The following is a 16,117-nucleotide window of genomic DNA, read 5'->3' as shown; positions in this document are numbered from 1 at the left end:
GGCGGAGCTTCATATAGCTTTCCCCGGGAGAAGGGATCCAATGCCGTCCCCTAGCCCACCTGGGCCCATCATAGTGTCTTATTTGGGACATGGTTCCGCGCTTGGTTGGTGAGATGCCATATTTGGATATCCCATATGACTCGATATAGGTGTTGATGGGAGGGTGGTAGTGTCCGTTGACGAGATCGGAGCGGAGACGGGGCCGATATCGTGAGCGGCCGCTGCGTAGAACAGAAGCATTTCTGTCTTGGTGGTGTCTAGCTTGCATGCTTAACTACCTTTAAGCAACGCAATAGATTATCGCCACAAGGAAAGCTAGTACCGAATAGCAAGCGGATGGTAGTTGTCGGCGCAAAAAGAACAAAAGAAGAAGGTAAAGGCCCCACGATCAAGTTCTGCGTTGATGCTGCAGCCTCCGAATCAGGTTCTCATTGGCTGCCAAGGTATGCTATGCGACATAAACAATTGAACGCTGCATATGGAATACTGCTTTACCGCGGTTCTCTTGGAAATTCAGAGGAACTTACTCCATTCCGTCTGGTCTGAGCTGATCTGATCTGATACGAGTAATCCGCATGCACGGACCTCAGGAACAGAGACCAGAACATAGGGATCATGGAAGATGCCGACGGAAGCGCCAGTGGGGAGCTATACAACGCCAAGCATGACGTTTGGGTAGAAACAATAAGTCCATTTGTCTTGGCCGGCTGGCCCTGTTTGTCTGAAACCCGCAGTCCAATTGGAGTACTACATAGTCCCGGGCCCTACCTTATTGCATGCGTTAGACAGGAAATAATGTATTAAGCCACAACCCGCGGATGAAGGCTGATATAGCCGCATGACATGTTTCTAACGCCACCACATGATGCTAAAGCAGTACCAACGCATCATGACATGCCGAGAGCAGACGGCCAGCTAAAGACGTTCAAAACCTTCTTTTCAATGTTCTGGAACCTGGGCCTGGAATAGGAACGCGGCACTTGGTCTTGGAAACCCGATGCTATATCCGCATCTTTTCCAGGCTAGCATAGCCTTGGCGTCTGGCTCGGTATAGTCTGTTTTTAGTATAATCGACCGATGCGCTCGAATCGAGTTCATCCCCGACGATTGGATTTGCGGGCCGCAACACCACATGGCTCCATCCGTGACTAAGAGTTGACAGAACCTTGTCATCGGCCCAGCTTCTCTCATTTGCTTCCCAAGCAACTCGGCGATCTAAGATCATATACGAATTATTATTGTGTTGGCTGCTTATCGCAACGCTGTTGACAGGACCGTTACTAGCAATATGAATCTCGTTAGCGAAGCTACCTCGAGCGAGCACATCAAGGTGTCCGTCAATGACGACGGCGTCGCTGTGCTGCAACTCGACCGGCTCGAGAAGCGGAATGCCTTCAGTCAGTCGATGATCGAGGCCATGGTGGCGGCGCTCGACTACCTCGACAAGCGGAGCGATATTCGAGCTGTCATCGTGGCCGGAGGCAAGGATGGGCCTTTTTGTGGTAGGTGGTGGTCCTAGTTTCTCGGGTTTCCTGGGTCATACTTCGGGGAGAGTCACAACTTAGTAGTCACTGACATGAGAGCATAGCGGGCATGGATCTCAAGGAACTAATTGAAATCTCGACGGCTGCGGCGCATCAGAGACAGTTTTTGAAGGATCTCACGGATGCTTTTGCGAGGTTTACTAAGCCTACTATTGCGGCTGTTATAGGATTCGCTGTCCGTGATAATGTCCCTTCTTGACCTCATGATCACGGGCTGCTTTGTGACTGACACAGTTGTTGTAGCTTGGAGGCGGATGTGAGATTGCCCTGGCGGTAAGACTTTCCTAGACGCAACTGGACTCTATTACCGACTGAACAATACACAGTGTGACATGATATACGCCGCCGATGACGCGAGCTTCGGACTGCCCGAGATGAAGATCGGAACGATCCCTGGCGCTGGGGGAACACAGAGACTTGCCCGCGCTCTGGGAAAGCACAAGGTAATCGCCCCATCATTGCAGATCGATACATTGCCTCGTTTCTACCCTTTTTTGTCTTGCAACATTTGAGCGCGCTGAAAACCAATATATTTCTTCCTCTGGGCCATGACTGACACGCACACCAGGCCATGGAGTTCATCCTAACCGGCGACTCCGCGACCGGCGCCGAGTTCGAACGTCTCGGTGTTGTTAACAAGGTATTCCCCAAGGACAGAGTCTTCGCCGAGGCGATGAAGCTCGCCACTAGGATTGCCGCTATGTCGGCGCCGGTCGTGGCCGCGGGCAAGCAGGCAGTTCTCACAGGTGAGCGGTTTTCAGCAGCCATTGAAAAGAGACCAAAGAAGCGCATTATATACTGACAAAGGAATAGTCGAGAACAATCATCTGGACGCAGGGATGGTGCACGAGAAGGCCCTCTATTACTCTACGTTCAGCATGGCTGACTGCAAGGAGGGATTATCGGCGTTTTTGGAGAAGCGGCCACCCAAATTTGAGCACCATTAGATATGTCTAGGTAGAATGATATTTCGAATTCATTGCTGGCGTATACGAAACTGGAATGCTGGTAGGTGCACTGCTTGGCCCATAGATGGGGTGTATATTCGATACCGACCCTATTCGAAGTGCGGATAAGAACCACATGCACAGAACTAGATAATGGACTTCCGGATGCCATGACATACTAGAGATGTTCAAACCGCTATATTCTATTCGTTTTAGACACAGGTTCAAAGTGCGTGTACGAATATGAAATATCCCAACTAGCAGATTTCAAATATGATATTAAGTATAGGCCAGGAGTTCGGGATTCGAGAATGAAATTTCTACGAATTTCCTAACTGCGGATGGTCTAAAAGTTTGGCGTTGAAGGAATAGAGGCGGACATAGGGCTTCACAAGCTATAGTCTCAACCGAATGCAAAGTAGTTACTTCACCCAGATTTTGTAGTCACTTAGAACAGTATTTGAACAGGTGTTCACAAACAAATAATTTTCAATTGATTCATTTACCCGGGAGACCTCGAGCATTAACCTTGGCTCAGTCCCCGACGTTACCCCGCACTCTGGTTCACAACAGACAAGGTCTCACCTCCTTCACTCCCCTTGCAGCATCATCTCACACATTCGGAGACCTTTCCCGCAACCAGTATGTTATCGACCATGAGAGTCGGCCTCAAAAGTTGTACGCCCTGTCTAGCTACTCGGACTATACTCCGCTCCCCAACCCCAATCCGCCATCGCAGCATATCCAGCCTAGCCAAAGTCCGCTCGCTGGATCACCTCGTTCTTACCGTCAAAGACCTCTCCCAGACCATCAAGTTCTACGAGTCCGTACTCGGCATGAAGCACACCTCCTTCATATCTGGTGGACTAGAGCGGCACGCCCTGGTCTTCGGACAGCAGAAAATCAACCTCCACATCAGCGGGCAGGAGTTCGAGCCAAAGGCCCAGATAGCTCAGCCGGGATCGGCGGACTTATGTTTCTTGGTCGAGGATGATGTTGAGCATGTGGCTAAGCGATTGTATGATCGTAGGATTGAGGTTTTGGAGGGGGGTGGGGTGGTCTATCGGACAGGGGCTCGGGCTGGACTGAGTAGTTTGTATATTCGAGATCCGGATGGGAATCTGGTCGAGTACGTTGTGTTGTGAAAATTTGTGATTGGGGAATACTGATGCTGGTATAGGCTTTCGAATGAGGTTGGGAACTCGCCGGGATTTATCCCTGAGGATGCGCCGGTGCCGACGCCCTCCTAGAGACCCTTATCCAGCTGGGGTTTGTGGACCAATGTCTTCGTGTGGTTGGTTGGGGATACATAATGCGATCTAGAGAACGTTTGTTAAAAGGACGTGATAATGGAATATGACCGTTGGAAGACCAATTTCCATAGATATGGGCAACTTGAAGGTTTGTACCATTCGATACACCCCTTCACTTATGTATCGCATATACACGATGGGGCTTGTTGGCAAAATGTAATTTCAACTTATTGTAGACATCATATGACGAATCACTCGTCTGAGGTATCACCTGCAACCAAAGTCCCCTTAACAACATATATCCGCCGAGGCATCTGATAATATCCAAACATTTATGAGTGGGTCCGTTAAATGACAAATAATACCCTGTCTCGGCTCATATGGACTGGTGCACTTTGCATTTTCCTGTCGACTGTCATCAATCTTGCTATAAATGCGCGCGATTGATGGCCCTATCTACCCAGGGCTATGTCTATCGTGTCAGCCAATCCCAGTAATCTCCTCACCCTTGGAACCCCGTGTCTATCTCCTGGAGCGGCTTATCCAACTTAGTAAATTCCGCTTACACGGGCTTACTCATCACCGCTCCACCAACCAGCCCTAAGGATCTACTAATGCACGATGCCACTGCGTACGTTTGTGATAGTATATTAAGTATACGAAACGGCGGGGACGCTCGAATTTGGGGAAGGGCTGAAATGTGATATTTACCCAATCACGTAACCATGACCAGAGCATTGGTCACATCATGAGCTGCAGTCGTATACACACCCGATTGGTCTGAGATCTAGAGCTTCCACTGCCAAGACTGACACCTCTCCGGCGGTATGCAAGTTGTATGCACTGACTTAGTAATGATTCAGAATCATTCTTCAGCAAATCCCCACCGAGCCACTTGAAATGTGTTGTTGGAGTTATACTGCAGATTGTTCAGCCGCTCAGGTAGCCACCTAGCCTCGCCGGCATACGCAGTCTTTCCTAGCCATCTACGTGCGTGGCCACGGTTGCACGAGATTTGGCAATCCGGAGATGGATGAAAGCGGACACAACCTCCGGTTCATTGCTGCTCTTCCCCACAGTTCTAAGTGCTGCTGACTATGTGCTGTTGGTTGATTATCGTGATTTTGAACACAGGCTCCGAATGTGGCGGGTTTGCATGAATAATGATGGCGGCATAGAAGGATGAACGTAAATTAGAAGGGCTTAACGCCGATACTGGACGTGCCCAATCATGATTGTGTATACCAAAGGACTGAAATTGGACGAGTATAAGTACCTCTCATACCTCTGGCTACTTGTGAAACCTTGTGACAACCCATCATCATCTTCTCAACCCCTCCCCAGATCAAGTGGCTTTCTGTCTAATCATCCATCATGAAGTTCAACCTCAACTCCATCCTGCTCTTCGCGAGCACTGCCTCCGCGTTCAAGTACGAGAGACTAGACAAGAACGATGCCGTATTCTCAACACCCCTCCTACAACTCGTTGACACATAACTGACCTTCTCTAGCTCCTCATCATCCTTGACCTGCAAGAAGGCCTATTCCAAGTAGCCCGAGACTTCGACCACGTCTCGTACCGCAATGCCATGTACGCCCACGCCGAGCTCGGCAAGGTCTTTGACCTCCCCGTCATCATGACAAGCTCGGCCGAGACTGGTTAGTAAAATACTCGAGCTCACCCCTGAAACAAGATTTTAACCCCGAATCCTTACCTCCTAGGTCCAAACGGCCCTCTACCCAACGAATTCCTGGAATGGTACCCGACCGCGCCCCTGATTAAGCGCCAAGGCGAGGTCAACGCCTGGGACAACGCCGACTTCAAAAATGCTGTGATCGCAGCCAACAAGTCGCAGATTATTATTGGTGGAATTACTACTGACGTTTGTAAATATCCCACCACAGCCTGCACCTAATCAGCCATAAATTCTCACGCAAAAACACAAAAAGGCACCGCATTCCTAGCCCTCTCCCTCGTCGACGCCGGCTACAGCGTGTGGGCCAACGTCGAGTCGTCGGGCACGACGACGGAGCTGATCCGGGACACGTCCAACGACCGTATGCGTGCCGCGGGCGTCAACGTCATTTCTTATTTCCACATTGTTTGCGAGCTCATGCGGGACTGGCGCAATACGCCTGGGGCAGAGCAGCTGTTTGGTGTCTTGGATCGGTACTACCCCGTTTATGGTATGCTGGCTAGGGGGCATAGGGGTGCGGTGAATAATGGGACGGTATTGCCCGGGGAGGATGGGCTGCCTTAGATAATGAAGGATAGGGATTGAGGCGTTTGAGCGAGTTGAAGGTGGAGGGAAGGCATGTGGGCAAATCTAGGGGGCGAAGATTCACTGCAAAAAGGGGATGATTTTAGATAAATATAAGTCAAGCTGGGATATGATGTTATATTAGGCCCTATAGAAACAGAGAGAGAACTACTCTTTCTAAACGATATCAATCCTCAGATGTTTTCTTTTCCGATGTAGAAAGGCCACCACTATCCTCCGAGAGCTCACTATGCAGATATTAGAGCCTACTATGAGCTATTTGCACAGAAACGAGTCTTACCTGAGCTTGGAAGCAAACCGGGCCGACTTCGAGTAGCCTAACAACCACCAAGAAGACTAACTATACATATAGTAGTAATATCTGTGGAGCTTCCCCCTGCTCTGAACTATACTCTCCCCCACCCCTTCCACATATTCTCCACATACTCTCCACATTCTCCGCAATGCTGTCTTTAGGCTAAAATATCAGGTTGGAGAAAAAGAATTTTGAGGAGGCGGGTGGTATATACATGATATGGTCTCTGGCCAATGACGAGTAACCCCTCAATCGAACTGGAGATCGTGAACCGCAGAATTGCCGTTGACCGGTCTATGGCACGTCCATGAGCTGGGCCAACCCACCACGGCGGTGAGAAGTGTACTTCATAGACCCCACGCAGTTGACAAACCTTCAACCGATCAGACCCGAAATTTGGGGATATTCCCTAGCCTACAGCTCAGGTAGTTCGTGTCCCCGCCTGTGAATGTTATGCGGGTTATGAAAACTGTCGCATTCGCAGATTAGGAGAAGGGCGGATACAAGGTCCCCAAAGTTGGTGGAGATTGTTGCTCAATATTACCCCGAGGTCGGTGAGAGGAAGTAGTATATAATAGGCATAATGCTCGTCCCTGAATTAAAGACGACTCGCCACTTACGACTCCCACCATGGCGCTGCAATTCGCTATAACGCTGGGTTTCCTAGCCACTGGTGCATCTGCCTCCGGGCACCTGTTTCCAGACTGCGTTAACGGTCCACTGGCGAGCAACACTGTCTGTGACACCACAGCGTCCATTGTAGACCGTGCCAAAGCCCTTGTCGCCGCCTTCACCACGGAGGAGAAGTTCCAATTGGTAGGCAGCACCTCACCTGGCGTTCCCCGACTTGGGTTGCCCAGTTATGAGTGGTGGCGTGAGTTTCTCCAAACCAATGCACGTGGAAACTCGTACTAAAGTTCCAACAGAGGAGGCTCTTCACGGCGTTGCCAGTTCACCTGGAGTAACGTTCGAAAAGTCTGGCAACTATTCCTACGCCACCTCGTTTCCCCAGCCAATTTTGATGGGCGCGGCCTTCGATGATGAACTCATTGAATCAGTGGCAACAATTGTCAGCACTGAAGCCCGCGCCTTCAACAATGGCAACAAGACGGGTCTGGACTTCTGGACGCCAAACATTAATCCCTACAGAGACCCTAGGTGGGGCCGTGGCCAAGAAACCCCTGGGGAAGACACTTTCCATATCACATCGTACGTGAAGGCCCTCATCAAGGGGCTTCAGGGAAGTGATCCCAACTATTTGAAAGTCGTAGCAACATGCAAAGTAAGCCCTCCTTTTCCTATACTATTAGTCTCCCAATATTGACATACGTAGCACTTCGCAGGCTACGATATCGAAAACTGGAACGGCAACGAGCGCTATGAATTCGACGCCATAATCAACCCGCAGGATTTGGCAGAGTACTACATGGAGCCATTCAAAGCCTGTGCCCGCGATGCTAAGGTGGCTTCCATAATGTGCTCCTATAACGCGCTCAACGGCGTACCCACCTGCGCCAGCTCCTATATCCTCCAAGATGTACTTCGGGACCACTGGAACTGGACCGACGACGGGTTCTACGTTGTCTCCGACTGTGACGCCATCCAAAATATCTACATGCCACACAATTACTCACCGACCCGCGAGGGCGCGGTGGCCGACTCGCTCATCGCAGGAACTGATCTCAACTGCGGGACATACTATCAGCTCCACCTCCCCAGTGCCTATTCCCAAGGCCTCTTCAACGAATCCGTGCTCGACCAGTCCCTCATCCGTCTCTACTCCGCCCAACTCCGCCTCGGGATGTTCGACCCCGCCTCCTCAACTCCCTATCGCTCCCTCACATTCGCCGACGTCAACACGCCGCAGGCCCAATCCCTCGCCCTAAAAGCAGCCGAAGAGGGTATTGTCCTCCTCAAAAATGACGGGACCCTGCCCCTGAAATTCCCAACTGATGACGAGAAACCCTTGACAATCGGCCTCGTCGGCCCCTGGGCTAACGCCACCACCTCGATGCAAGGCAACTACGCCGGCATCGCCCCCTTCCTCCACTCACCCTACTACTCCTTCTCCCAACTACCCAACGTAAAAACTCTCTACGCCGGCGCCCCTGGCGACCCAATTACGGACGGATACCCGGCCGCTCTCGCCGTCGGGGCCGCGTCTGACGTCATCATCTACGTCGACGGATCTAACAGCGGCGAGGAGGAAGACCGGACGCTCATCCGGTGGTCGGGCGAGCGGGTTGACATCATGACGCAACTTGCTTCGTTGGGAAACCCGTTCATCATCTTACAAATGGGTGACCAGCTCGATGACGCGCCGTTTCTGGCGCACGAGAACGTGTCGGCAATATTATGGGCCGGGTTTCCGGGCCAGGCGGGCGGAGACGCCATCGCGAATATTGTGATGGGCAAGACGGCGCCAGCAGGGAGATTGCCAGTTACGCAGTATCCGGCGGGGTATGTGGAAGAGGTGGATATGACGGATATGGCACTGAGACCAGATAATGAGACTGGGAGGCTGGGGAGGACGTATAAGTGGTTTGAGGGGGCGACGGTGGAGTTTGGTTTCGGGTTGCAGTATACCGATTTTAACCTCTCGTTTGCCGAGGATGAGGGGGAGGAAGGAGAGTGCTGTGGTTGGGATATTGCGGATTTGGTGCAGGGTTGTACGGCGGCGTATCTCGACCAGTGCCCATTCCGAACCGTGGATGTTGCTGTCGAGAATACGGGCAGCGTGGCCTCTGATTTTGTGGCACTGGGGTTCATCAGTGGCCAGTATGGACCGACGCCGTATCCGATCAAGCAGCTTGTGGGATATCAGAGACTGTTTAATGTCACGCCGGGAGCGACGGAGACGGCCAAATTGAATCTGACGCTTGCAAGTCTGGGGAGACACGACGAGCAAGGCAATTTGGTCTTGTACCCCGGGAGTTATAGCTTGTTGGTTGACGTGCCCACGCAGGCGACCTGGAACTTTACTTTGAGTGGGCAGCAAGTTGTGTTGGACGAGTGGCCTCAGGATTCGGGAGCAAATACTAAGTGAGGTGGCTAATATTAACTGTTGAGGAAGTGCTTGACTCTGTAATAAGTGGAATGCGTGTTAGGTTATTAGGAGTCAATGGGAAAATTATCCCCCTTTCATAGTAAGATCGTGCGCAACACACAAGTACCAATCGTCAGCACTCTCGGTGATACTTCCTGATAAGTGATCTCCTAGCTCCTAATGAGCTGGTACTCCACAGCTTGATGATATGTTCTCTTGTGGTTGTAGCCTAGATGTCTTGCGGCAAAATTTCTACATTGGCAACAGCGGAAGCCACTTATAGACTCAGGTGGTGGAAGCCGAGAGGAAGCATCTTATAAGTTAGCGCCCATGAATTAGCATATTGATCGGCATTACATCGAACTGTTTCTCATGAATCCAAGGACACCAATATCTGTTTATGAATCCTCCGAACTTGTAGTTGGACGAATATTTGAGAAGCATGTCAGCTTCTGTGACGTCCGACCTTCGTTTCAAACCAACCATCAAAAAAGAGGTGGACCCTTACTATAAGGTCTCTAGTAGTCCAATTTATCTCGTTAAACCATTGCATATCTCGGAAATGTGTAGTCATCCCTGACCATCGGCCCTGAAATTCCTGCCTCAAATCGAATAATTATACAGGAAGAGCCATCTGCACAAGCTACCGAGCTTTCACACTTCATCCTCACGTAGTCTCAAAATCTCCACCGCGTTCCCTCCCATAACCCTCTCCATCCCCTCACTTCCCACCCCCAACGCCTTCTCGACCGCCTCCCGATTCCAACTCATACTCTCCCAAACTCCCTGCTCATCGCTCCCCAACGGCGGAAAAAACGGATGATCAGTCCCAAACATCAACCTATCCACACCACTCGCCTCAATCGCCGCCTTCAGACCCACCTCGGAATAAATCACCGCATCCAAATAAACCTGCTCCTTCAAAATCTCCCATATCGTCCTCCTCCCCGGTCCTACTTTACCCTCCCGGACTAGGTGTCCATCATGCACTATACAACTCTCGATGCGACCCGCCAGGAAAGGCAGCGTGCCACCGCTATGCGCGAGAAGCATGCGCAGCGAAGGGACTTGCTCGAATACCCCCGCTAGGTACATGCGTGCGACGGCAATAGTGGTTTCGAGGGGGAAGCCTAGGGCGAGCGGGAGGACGTGGCCGTATTCTTCTGTGGCGCGGGGACCCCAAACCTCACTGGGTAGGCCGTAGTGCGGGTGTAGGAAGATGAGCAGGTTGTTGGCTGCTAGTGCTTTGAAGACAGGTAGCAGGTTGGGGTCGTCGAGCCCTTTGCCTAGACCGGAAGTGCCGAGGATGACGCCGCGGCAGTACTTAAGGTTCTTGACGTTCTCTATAGATGAGAGGAGGACGTCGGTTGGTGCGGTCAGGGGTAGAGTCGCGAAGAAGAAGAGCCGGCCGGGATACTCGGCGCACATGGATGAGAACTCCTGGTTGACCGTCTTGGCTGTCTCGCCTGCTTCTTCTGATGCCACAAAGTCGAGCCATGGGTTTGCCAGAGAGATGACAGAGATGTCTATCTTGTGTGTGTCCATGAAGTGAATCTTTTGCTTCAGCGAGGAATAGTGCGATGTCACCGGCCGGCCGGGCAGGTGACTTGACGATGCATCATCTCCTATATTCTTGAGTGACTCGGCCTCGGCGGGCAAAATAATGTATCGTGGATCTTCTGCGCCAGGGAACTTCCGAATCAGGGGTATGGTGTCTCTTGATTCCAGGAGTTCGACATAGCGGGGAGGGTACATGTGAGTGTGGACGTCCACCACGCGAGAGGATGATGTGCTCATCTTCGCGGATCCCGAGTCGAGTATAATAAGCTCAATATCAGAATCAACCAATGAAATGCTCGGGGTGTATGGTAAGGCACAGTCTTCCTAAAAGCTCAGAGTACAAAGGTAGCTGTGCTTGTCGCTATACACGAAGCAATCACTCGGAACCCGGATTACGACGGTTTGCGGTGCAAGATGTAGTAACTGACGTGACCTCGGGAAGATATGAGGTGTCTGGGGCGAGAAATTTCACAAGAGGCTTCTCAGCGAGATCTCACCAACATCCGAAGTCATCGATTACCGCCGGTTATCGTTCACTCATCAGAAACAAGACCCCGGCCACTGAAGATTTACCCCACACGCGCGGGAACCCGCTGCCCTTACGCTTATCTGGCCTGCTCGTTCTTATCTAGTGGGGTACTACTTCACAACACAGCTTGTCATCGCCTTTCCTTGACTGGTCTTTGGGCTGGAGAAGAGGAGGTCGTGGCTATGAAGTCTTCTTCATCAGGAATACCGGCCTGGAAATTTCATGGTATCAATGACGAACTTTCAAGCTCAAGCTTCTCCCAATATCAACCTAAGTTCCCCATCTGTGTTTTTAGTTCCATCTTCCAGGAACGGTGTGGTTTGTCCTGCTTAATTTCATGTGATGTAACCCGACGCCCGTCTTGAGCCAAGAAAGTGCGTAGCGTCTAGATCAGCTGCAGGGTCTTGAGCTCCCGATACTTAAAACGTCCGAATTCCAATAACTTCCTGACGAACCTATTATCATCAGTCTTACTGACGACAACCATTTCACTTTTGCGTCTTCCTAGTGTAAAGGACTTTGTGTTGTCACTAACTTAACTTACCTTATCAAATCTTGGGCTGAATTCCGGGTCAACTGTAACCAAATGGAGAAAGCAGCAGTAAAGAGCGAGGGTCTCACGATCCCAGTACAAATCATCCCTAGCCTCCAGCTTAAGTCCACGACACTGACCACTTGATCAGCTCATCGACTTTTCCACCTTCCTCAACGGCAACCCAGAACAGCGCAAAGAAACTGCCAAAGCCATCCTTCATGGCTTCCAAACGGCCGGCTTCATTTACCTCAAAGGCCTCCCCATAACCCCTGAGACGCGCAAGCACGTCTTCAACACCTCAGCCAAGTACTTCCGTCTGCCAACGGAAACCAAAATGTCACATTGCTGGACAAGCCCAGAAGCCAACCGGGGCTACTCCGCGCCTGGGCGCGAGAAGACCACCCAACTCACCGACATGGAGGAAGTGAAGAAACTCCGGGACGCCGCGCCCGATATGAAAGAGTCCCTCGAGATCGGGCGCGAGGGGGTGCCAGACCACCCTAACCACTGGCCTGAGGAAGAAGGGGAACTCATCGGGTTCAAACAAACGATGCTCGACTTCCACGACCAGTGCAAGGCAATGCACACCGAGGTGATGCGGGCCATCGCCGTAGGCATGGGGTTGGATAACGAGCGGTTCTTCGATAGCTACACGGATGCAGGCGATAATACACTGCGTTTGCTGCATTACCCCGAAGTCCGCAAAGATGTGTTCACGATCAACCCGGGCCAGGTGCGCGCGGGTGCACATTCGGACTATGGGAGTATCACGCTGCTGTTCCAGGACAAAAGGGGTGGGTTGCAGGTTAGAAGTCCCACTGGGTCCTTTGTGGATGCTACGCCCATTGAGGATACGGTCGTGGTGAACGCGGGGGATTTGCTGGCTAGGTGGAGCAATGATACGATTAAGAGTACTGTTCATCGTGTTGTTGAACCACCGAGTGGAGAGGTCGAAGTGTATCCGGCGCGGTATAGCATTGCGTGAGTTGCGAAATCGGATGAGGGTGGGTGAAACTGAATGCTGACTCTAGACAGGTACTTCTGCAACCCCAATTTCAAGAGTCATATCGAGGCCATTCCTGGGACGTTCACCGCCGAGACTGAGAAGAAGTATCAAGGAATCAACAGCGGCCAGTATCTGGTCCAGAGACTGGGCGCAACTTACTGAAAAGGCAGCGAGAGACTGGATTTTGGGATTGTACCGTGACCTTGATAGTGTGATCTTTAAGCGAGCGATTGATCAATATTTTCAAAGCACTGACGAGTGTCTTTGTTTCGTGTACCAAAATAGAATGAAGAATTAAGCAACAGCTCTCCAAATTGTTGCAGGTCGCTGAGTCGGAAAGTAGTCCAAGCGAACGAACCTTGGCTGAAAGATCGAGCAGTTGGCTAAGGTGGAACCTTGCGGGTTGGTGGGGTTGACTCCCGCACCCCAGCTGAAGCTTCAACCCGTCATCGCCACCGTCGTGTCCGTCCCTCTGACAACTTCTTCTCTCCTTCTCCGAACCTCAACCCTTCTCTTTCCCCAATGGGGACTTATCAAGATGAAGAAAACACTCCTCCTCTGCTTCATTCATGGCTTCAAGGGGGGTGAGGACACCTTCGGCCACTCGTCCGAATTCACCGAGCACCTCGCCGCCCTCCTCAGCGCCGCCCTACCCAAAATCAACGTACGCAGCATCACCTACCCGAAATATGAAACCCGCGGCGACCTGTACGAATGCGTGGGCCGCTTCCGCGACTGGCTGCTCGAGAAAGTCATCGACCTCGAAGTCGCAGCCGGCACCCCATCGCCCACCGTCGACCCGAGTGTGCGCGTTGTGCTGATTGGTCACTCCATGGGCGGTATTATCGCAGCCGAGACCGCGATTGCACTTGCGAGTGATCGGCCTATCAAGGAGAGCGAGGGCGGTGCTTCGCCAGAGCCGAGTGTGGTTAATGGACTTATGTTTCCGTATATACAGGGCGTGCTTGCGTTCGATACGCCATATTTAGGCATTTCGCCGGGGGTCGTGGCCCATGGAGCTGAGGGGCATTATAATAATGCGAGTGCTCTGTTGTCGCAGCTCGGTGGGCTGTCGGCCGTCTGGGGAGGGAGTAAGGCGGCTGAAGATGCGGCTGTGAAGAGCGTGGGTAAGAAACCCGTTGCGGCGCTTGAAGCACCGCCGGCGGCGGACAAGAGAGACGACAAGGGGGGTTGGGGGAGCTGGGGGAAGATCGCCATGATTGCTGGGACCGCTGGTGCTATTGCCGCTGGTGGAGCCGCTGCGTACATGAAAAAGGACCAGATTACCGAGGGCTGGAGCTGGGTCAGCAGTCATCTTGCCTTTGTAGGGTGTTTAGCAAAGGGCCAGGAGTTGAAGAATCGAATCAACAACATGATGCGGCTGAATCACGAGCTCGATGTTGGTTTTGCGGTTATATATACGAGGTTGGGGAAGGCAGCCAGCTCTAAGGAAGTCAGTATGGTTGGCACTGTCATGGGCAACCAGCGGACATTCTGCAACCTGCCCAACAAACAGACGGCTGGCGAATGGAAAGAAGCTGTCAATGATTCGGCAAAGGATGAAATCGGTGCTCATATGGGTAAGTTTACTACCAACCTCTCCACAAATTTGAAAAATGTGGATTTACAATAACGTTATAGCCATGTTCGAATCTTCTGAGAATCCCGGGTATCAGCCACTCTCTGAAGATGCCAAGGACTTCATCACAAAGTGGGCAAAGAACGAATGGTACGAGTCAAGCAGCATGGAAATAGAGGAGCCATTAATGGATTGGGACGAAGCCAAATCGGACGGCCGGGATGCCCCAATGGATAGGCAAGAAGCATTTTCAGCCTAGGGTATACGCGCGGGCCGGCGTTTGGCTCATGATACTTCTTTGGCCTACATTGGATGGCGCCTGCCGAGACCACTAACATTACCATAAACATCTTCAAATGATCAGCGCGCTTGTGAGAGTGCTCGTAGGTTGTTGATTTTCATGTTCCCTTTAGAGGAGTTACTCCATCACCCGGCGTGGTTTAAATGCTTCTACCCGTTCATAATGGGAACGACCATCAAGTTAGCATAGCTTTTCCCTCCCTAATAGTCAGTTTGATGTGAACCGCAGGAGTTTGATGAATGGATTATTAATTCGAAGCCAGGGTGGAATTTTGTTTGAACCCGGTTTAGCTCTATGACGTATGCAAAGCTAACAATACCTACGCCGTATTCTCTTCAGTCTCCTATCTTTCTATTCTCACCTACTGCGACTTATCAACAGCCATAACCTTTCTCCTCTGCTTATTCATATGCCCGATCATAGTGTACGCACCCCAAGGCCAAATCAAAAACAAACAAACCCCCAAGAAGATCTGGAACAGCATGCCCTCCTGTGTATCACTCTGACCACGCGCCTCATTAAACCCAAGCCACATCATGCCCATCTCGCTGAGGATGCCGACGGGGTACAAGACACGGTACGAACTGTACCGCACCCAGAAGAAGGCGTACGGCTCCCACCCGCTGAGTTTCAGGGCCAGGTATGAGTACCGGATCACCTCGGTGAGCGACCAGGCGAACAACATGGAGGAGTATATGGGCGATTGACAGGTTGAGGGGAAAGGGTGCTGTACGGCCCAGACGAGGACGAAGCGGGAGGCTACTTGGATGGCGGTTGTGAAGACGGCGGTGCGGACGACGCCTGTAGAATAGTCAGTTTGGTTTGCAGAACGGCCAATTAATTGCTGGTTGGAAGGGTCCAAGAAATGAGCAATGCATACCCAGTGCAGCGTGCAAAACATCCATTCCCATCAGAGTCTGCGTCCAGAGCACGAATGCGCCGGTAGCTGGGTAGACGAAGGCGGGACCCCTCAGGATGTTGGCCCCGACGGTTCGGCCCAAAACAGTGGCCCACAGGATGGCGGAGACGACATTGTAGAAGATGAGGTAGCCGTTCTTGACGGGCGAGCTTCGCTTGGGCGTCTTTGCAACTTCGGAGGCCATTGTTCTGATGGTTTTGTAGTACTTTCGTCCTGGATTGGATGATTGGGCTGAGAGAGAAGAGCGCCGACTTTTGAGTCGATTTCGAGAAAGTCGATGAGATGAGCGCAAGCCAATGAGATAACCTCTGGGGTTAAGGT

General features: G+C 51.6%; 9 protein-coding genes across 9 annotated transcripts; 7 read left to right on the top strand and 2 right to left on the bottom strand.

Moving 5' to 3' along the window:
* Window positions 1-1,288: 1,288 nt before the first annotated feature.
* Window positions 1,289-2,491, top strand: BCR38DRAFT_527069 (enoyl-CoA hydratase/isomerase; the record flags this gene model as incomplete). Its single annotated transcript, XM_040865378.1, has 6 exons — window positions 1,289-1,502; window positions 1,589-1,719; window positions 1,788-1,817; window positions 1,871-1,987; window positions 2,113-2,290; window positions 2,358-2,491. The coding sequence occupies 6 exons, from the start codon at window positions 1,289-1,291 to the stop codon at window positions 2,489-2,491; spliced, it is 804 nt and encodes a 267-aa protein (XP_040711759.1).
* A 470-nt stretch (window positions 2,492-2,961) lies between these two features.
* BCR38DRAFT_445538 (Glyoxalase/Bleomycin resistance protein/Dihydroxybiphenyl dioxygenase) lies at window positions 2,962-4,109 on the top strand. The gene is made up of 2 exons (XM_040861023.1): window positions 2,962-3,620; window positions 3,672-4,109. The coding sequence occupies exons 1-2, from the start codon at window positions 3,136-3,138 to the stop codon at window positions 3,739-3,741; spliced, it is 555 nt and encodes a 184-aa protein (XP_040711758.1). The 5' UTR covers window positions 2,962-3,135; the 3' UTR covers window positions 3,742-4,109.
* Window positions 4,110-5,118: 1,009 nt separating this feature from the next.
* On the top strand, window positions 5,119-6,005 carry BCR38DRAFT_460430 (isochorismatase; the record flags this gene model as incomplete). The annotated part of the gene is made up of 4 exons (XM_040862411.1): window positions 5,119-5,202; window positions 5,256-5,403; window positions 5,467-5,631; window positions 5,695-6,005. 4 exons carry the CDS (start codon window positions 5,119-5,121, stop codon window positions 6,003-6,005), a joined length of 708 nt encoding a protein of 235 aa, XP_040711757.1.
* A 946-nt stretch (window positions 6,006-6,951) lies between these two features.
* BCR38DRAFT_399192 (beta-glucosidase) lies at window positions 6,952-9,367 on the top strand (the record flags this gene model as incomplete). Its single annotated transcript, XM_040857707.1, has 3 exons — window positions 6,952-7,195; window positions 7,248-7,603; window positions 7,655-9,367. The coding sequence occupies 3 exons, from the start codon at window positions 6,952-6,954 to the stop codon at window positions 9,365-9,367; spliced, it is 2,313 nt and encodes a 770-aa protein (XP_040711756.1).
* A 372-nt stretch (window positions 9,368-9,739) lies between these two features.
* Window positions 9,740-11,478, bottom strand: BCR38DRAFT_399188 (uracil-5-carboxylate decarboxylase). The gene has a single exon (XM_040857706.1). The coding sequence runs from the start codon at window positions 11,162-11,164 to the stop codon at window positions 10,022-10,024; it is 1,143 nt and encodes a 380-aa protein (XP_040711755.1). The 5' UTR covers window positions 11,165-11,478; the 3' UTR covers window positions 9,740-10,021.
* BCR38DRAFT_63396 (uncharacterized protein) lies at window positions 11,269-11,932 on the top strand. The gene has a single exon (XM_040865527.1). It carries the CDS (start codon window positions 11,372-11,374, stop codon window positions 11,819-11,821), a length of 450 nt encoding a protein of 149 aa, XP_040711754.1. The 5' UTR covers window positions 11,269-11,371; the 3' UTR covers window positions 11,822-11,932.
* Window positions 11,933-12,042: 110 nt separating this feature from the next.
* On the top strand, window positions 12,043-13,159 carry BCR38DRAFT_488805 (uncharacterized protein; the record flags this gene model as incomplete). The annotated part of the gene is made up of 3 exons (XM_040864322.1): window positions 12,043-12,084; window positions 12,140-12,972; window positions 13,027-13,159. The coding sequence occupies 3 exons, from the start codon at window positions 12,043-12,045 to the stop codon at window positions 13,157-13,159; spliced, it is 1,008 nt and encodes a 335-aa protein (XP_040711753.1).
* Window positions 13,160-13,347: 188 nt separating this feature from the next.
* Window positions 13,348-15,037, top strand: BCR38DRAFT_63398 (uncharacterized protein). Its single transcript, XM_040865528.1, has 2 exons — window positions 13,348-14,577; window positions 14,639-15,037. Exons 1-2 carry the CDS (start codon window positions 13,536-13,538, stop codon window positions 14,833-14,835), a joined length of 1,239 nt encoding a protein of 412 aa, XP_040711752.1. The 5' UTR covers window positions 13,348-13,535; the 3' UTR covers window positions 14,836-15,037.
* Window positions 15,038-15,119: 82 nt separating this feature from the next.
* BCR38DRAFT_445530 (protein-tyrosine phosphatase-like protein) lies at window positions 15,120-15,779 on the bottom strand (the record flags this gene model as incomplete). The annotated part of the gene is made up of 1 exon (XM_040861022.1): window positions 15,120-15,779. A coding segment is annotated over one exon (541 nt), but the record flags the coding sequence as incomplete, so codon positions are not given.
* Between the last annotated feature and the right edge of the window lie 338 nt (window positions 15,780-16,117).

The sequence above is a fragment of the Pseudomassariella vexata genome, assembly GCF_002105095.1.
Source record: "Pseudomassariella vexata strain CBS 129021 chromosome Unknown BCR38scaffold_14, whole genome shotgun sequence".
In the NCBI taxonomy this organism is placed as follows: domain Eukaryota; kingdom Fungi; phylum Ascomycota; class Sordariomycetes; order Amphisphaeriales; family Pseudomassariaceae; genus Pseudomassariella; species Pseudomassariella vexata.
The sequence above is the reverse complement of the archived record's forward strand: the minus strand, read 5'-3'. Positions and strand labels throughout refer to the sequence as shown.

Excerpts from the sequence above, each read along its gene's own strand:
- BCR38DRAFT_63396 (XM_040865527.1), top strand. The coding sequence starts at position 11,372 with ATGAGGTGTCTGGGGCGAGAAATTTCACAAGAGGCTTCTCAGCGAGAT.
- BCR38DRAFT_63398 (XM_040865528.1), top strand. The coding sequence starts at position 13,536 with ATGAAGAAAACACTCCTCCTCTGCTTCATTCATGGCTTCAAGGGGGGT. Across the intron at positions 14,578-14,638 it reads TGAAATCGGTGCTCATATGG|CCATGTTCGAATCTTCTGAG; the intron begins GTAAGTTTACTA and ends ATAACGTTATAG.
- BCR38DRAFT_445538 (XM_040861023.1), top strand. The coding sequence starts at position 3,136 with ATGTTATCGACCATGAGAGTCGGCCTCAAAAGTTGTACGCCCTGTCTA. Across the intron at positions 3,621-3,671 it reads CCGGATGGGAATCTGGTCGA|GCTTTCGAATGAGGTTGGGA; the intron begins GTACGTTGTGTT and ends ATGCTGGTATAG.
- BCR38DRAFT_399188 (XM_040857706.1), bottom strand. The coding sequence starts at position 11,164 with ATGAGCACATCATCCTCTCGCGTGGTGGACGTCCACACTCACATGTAC.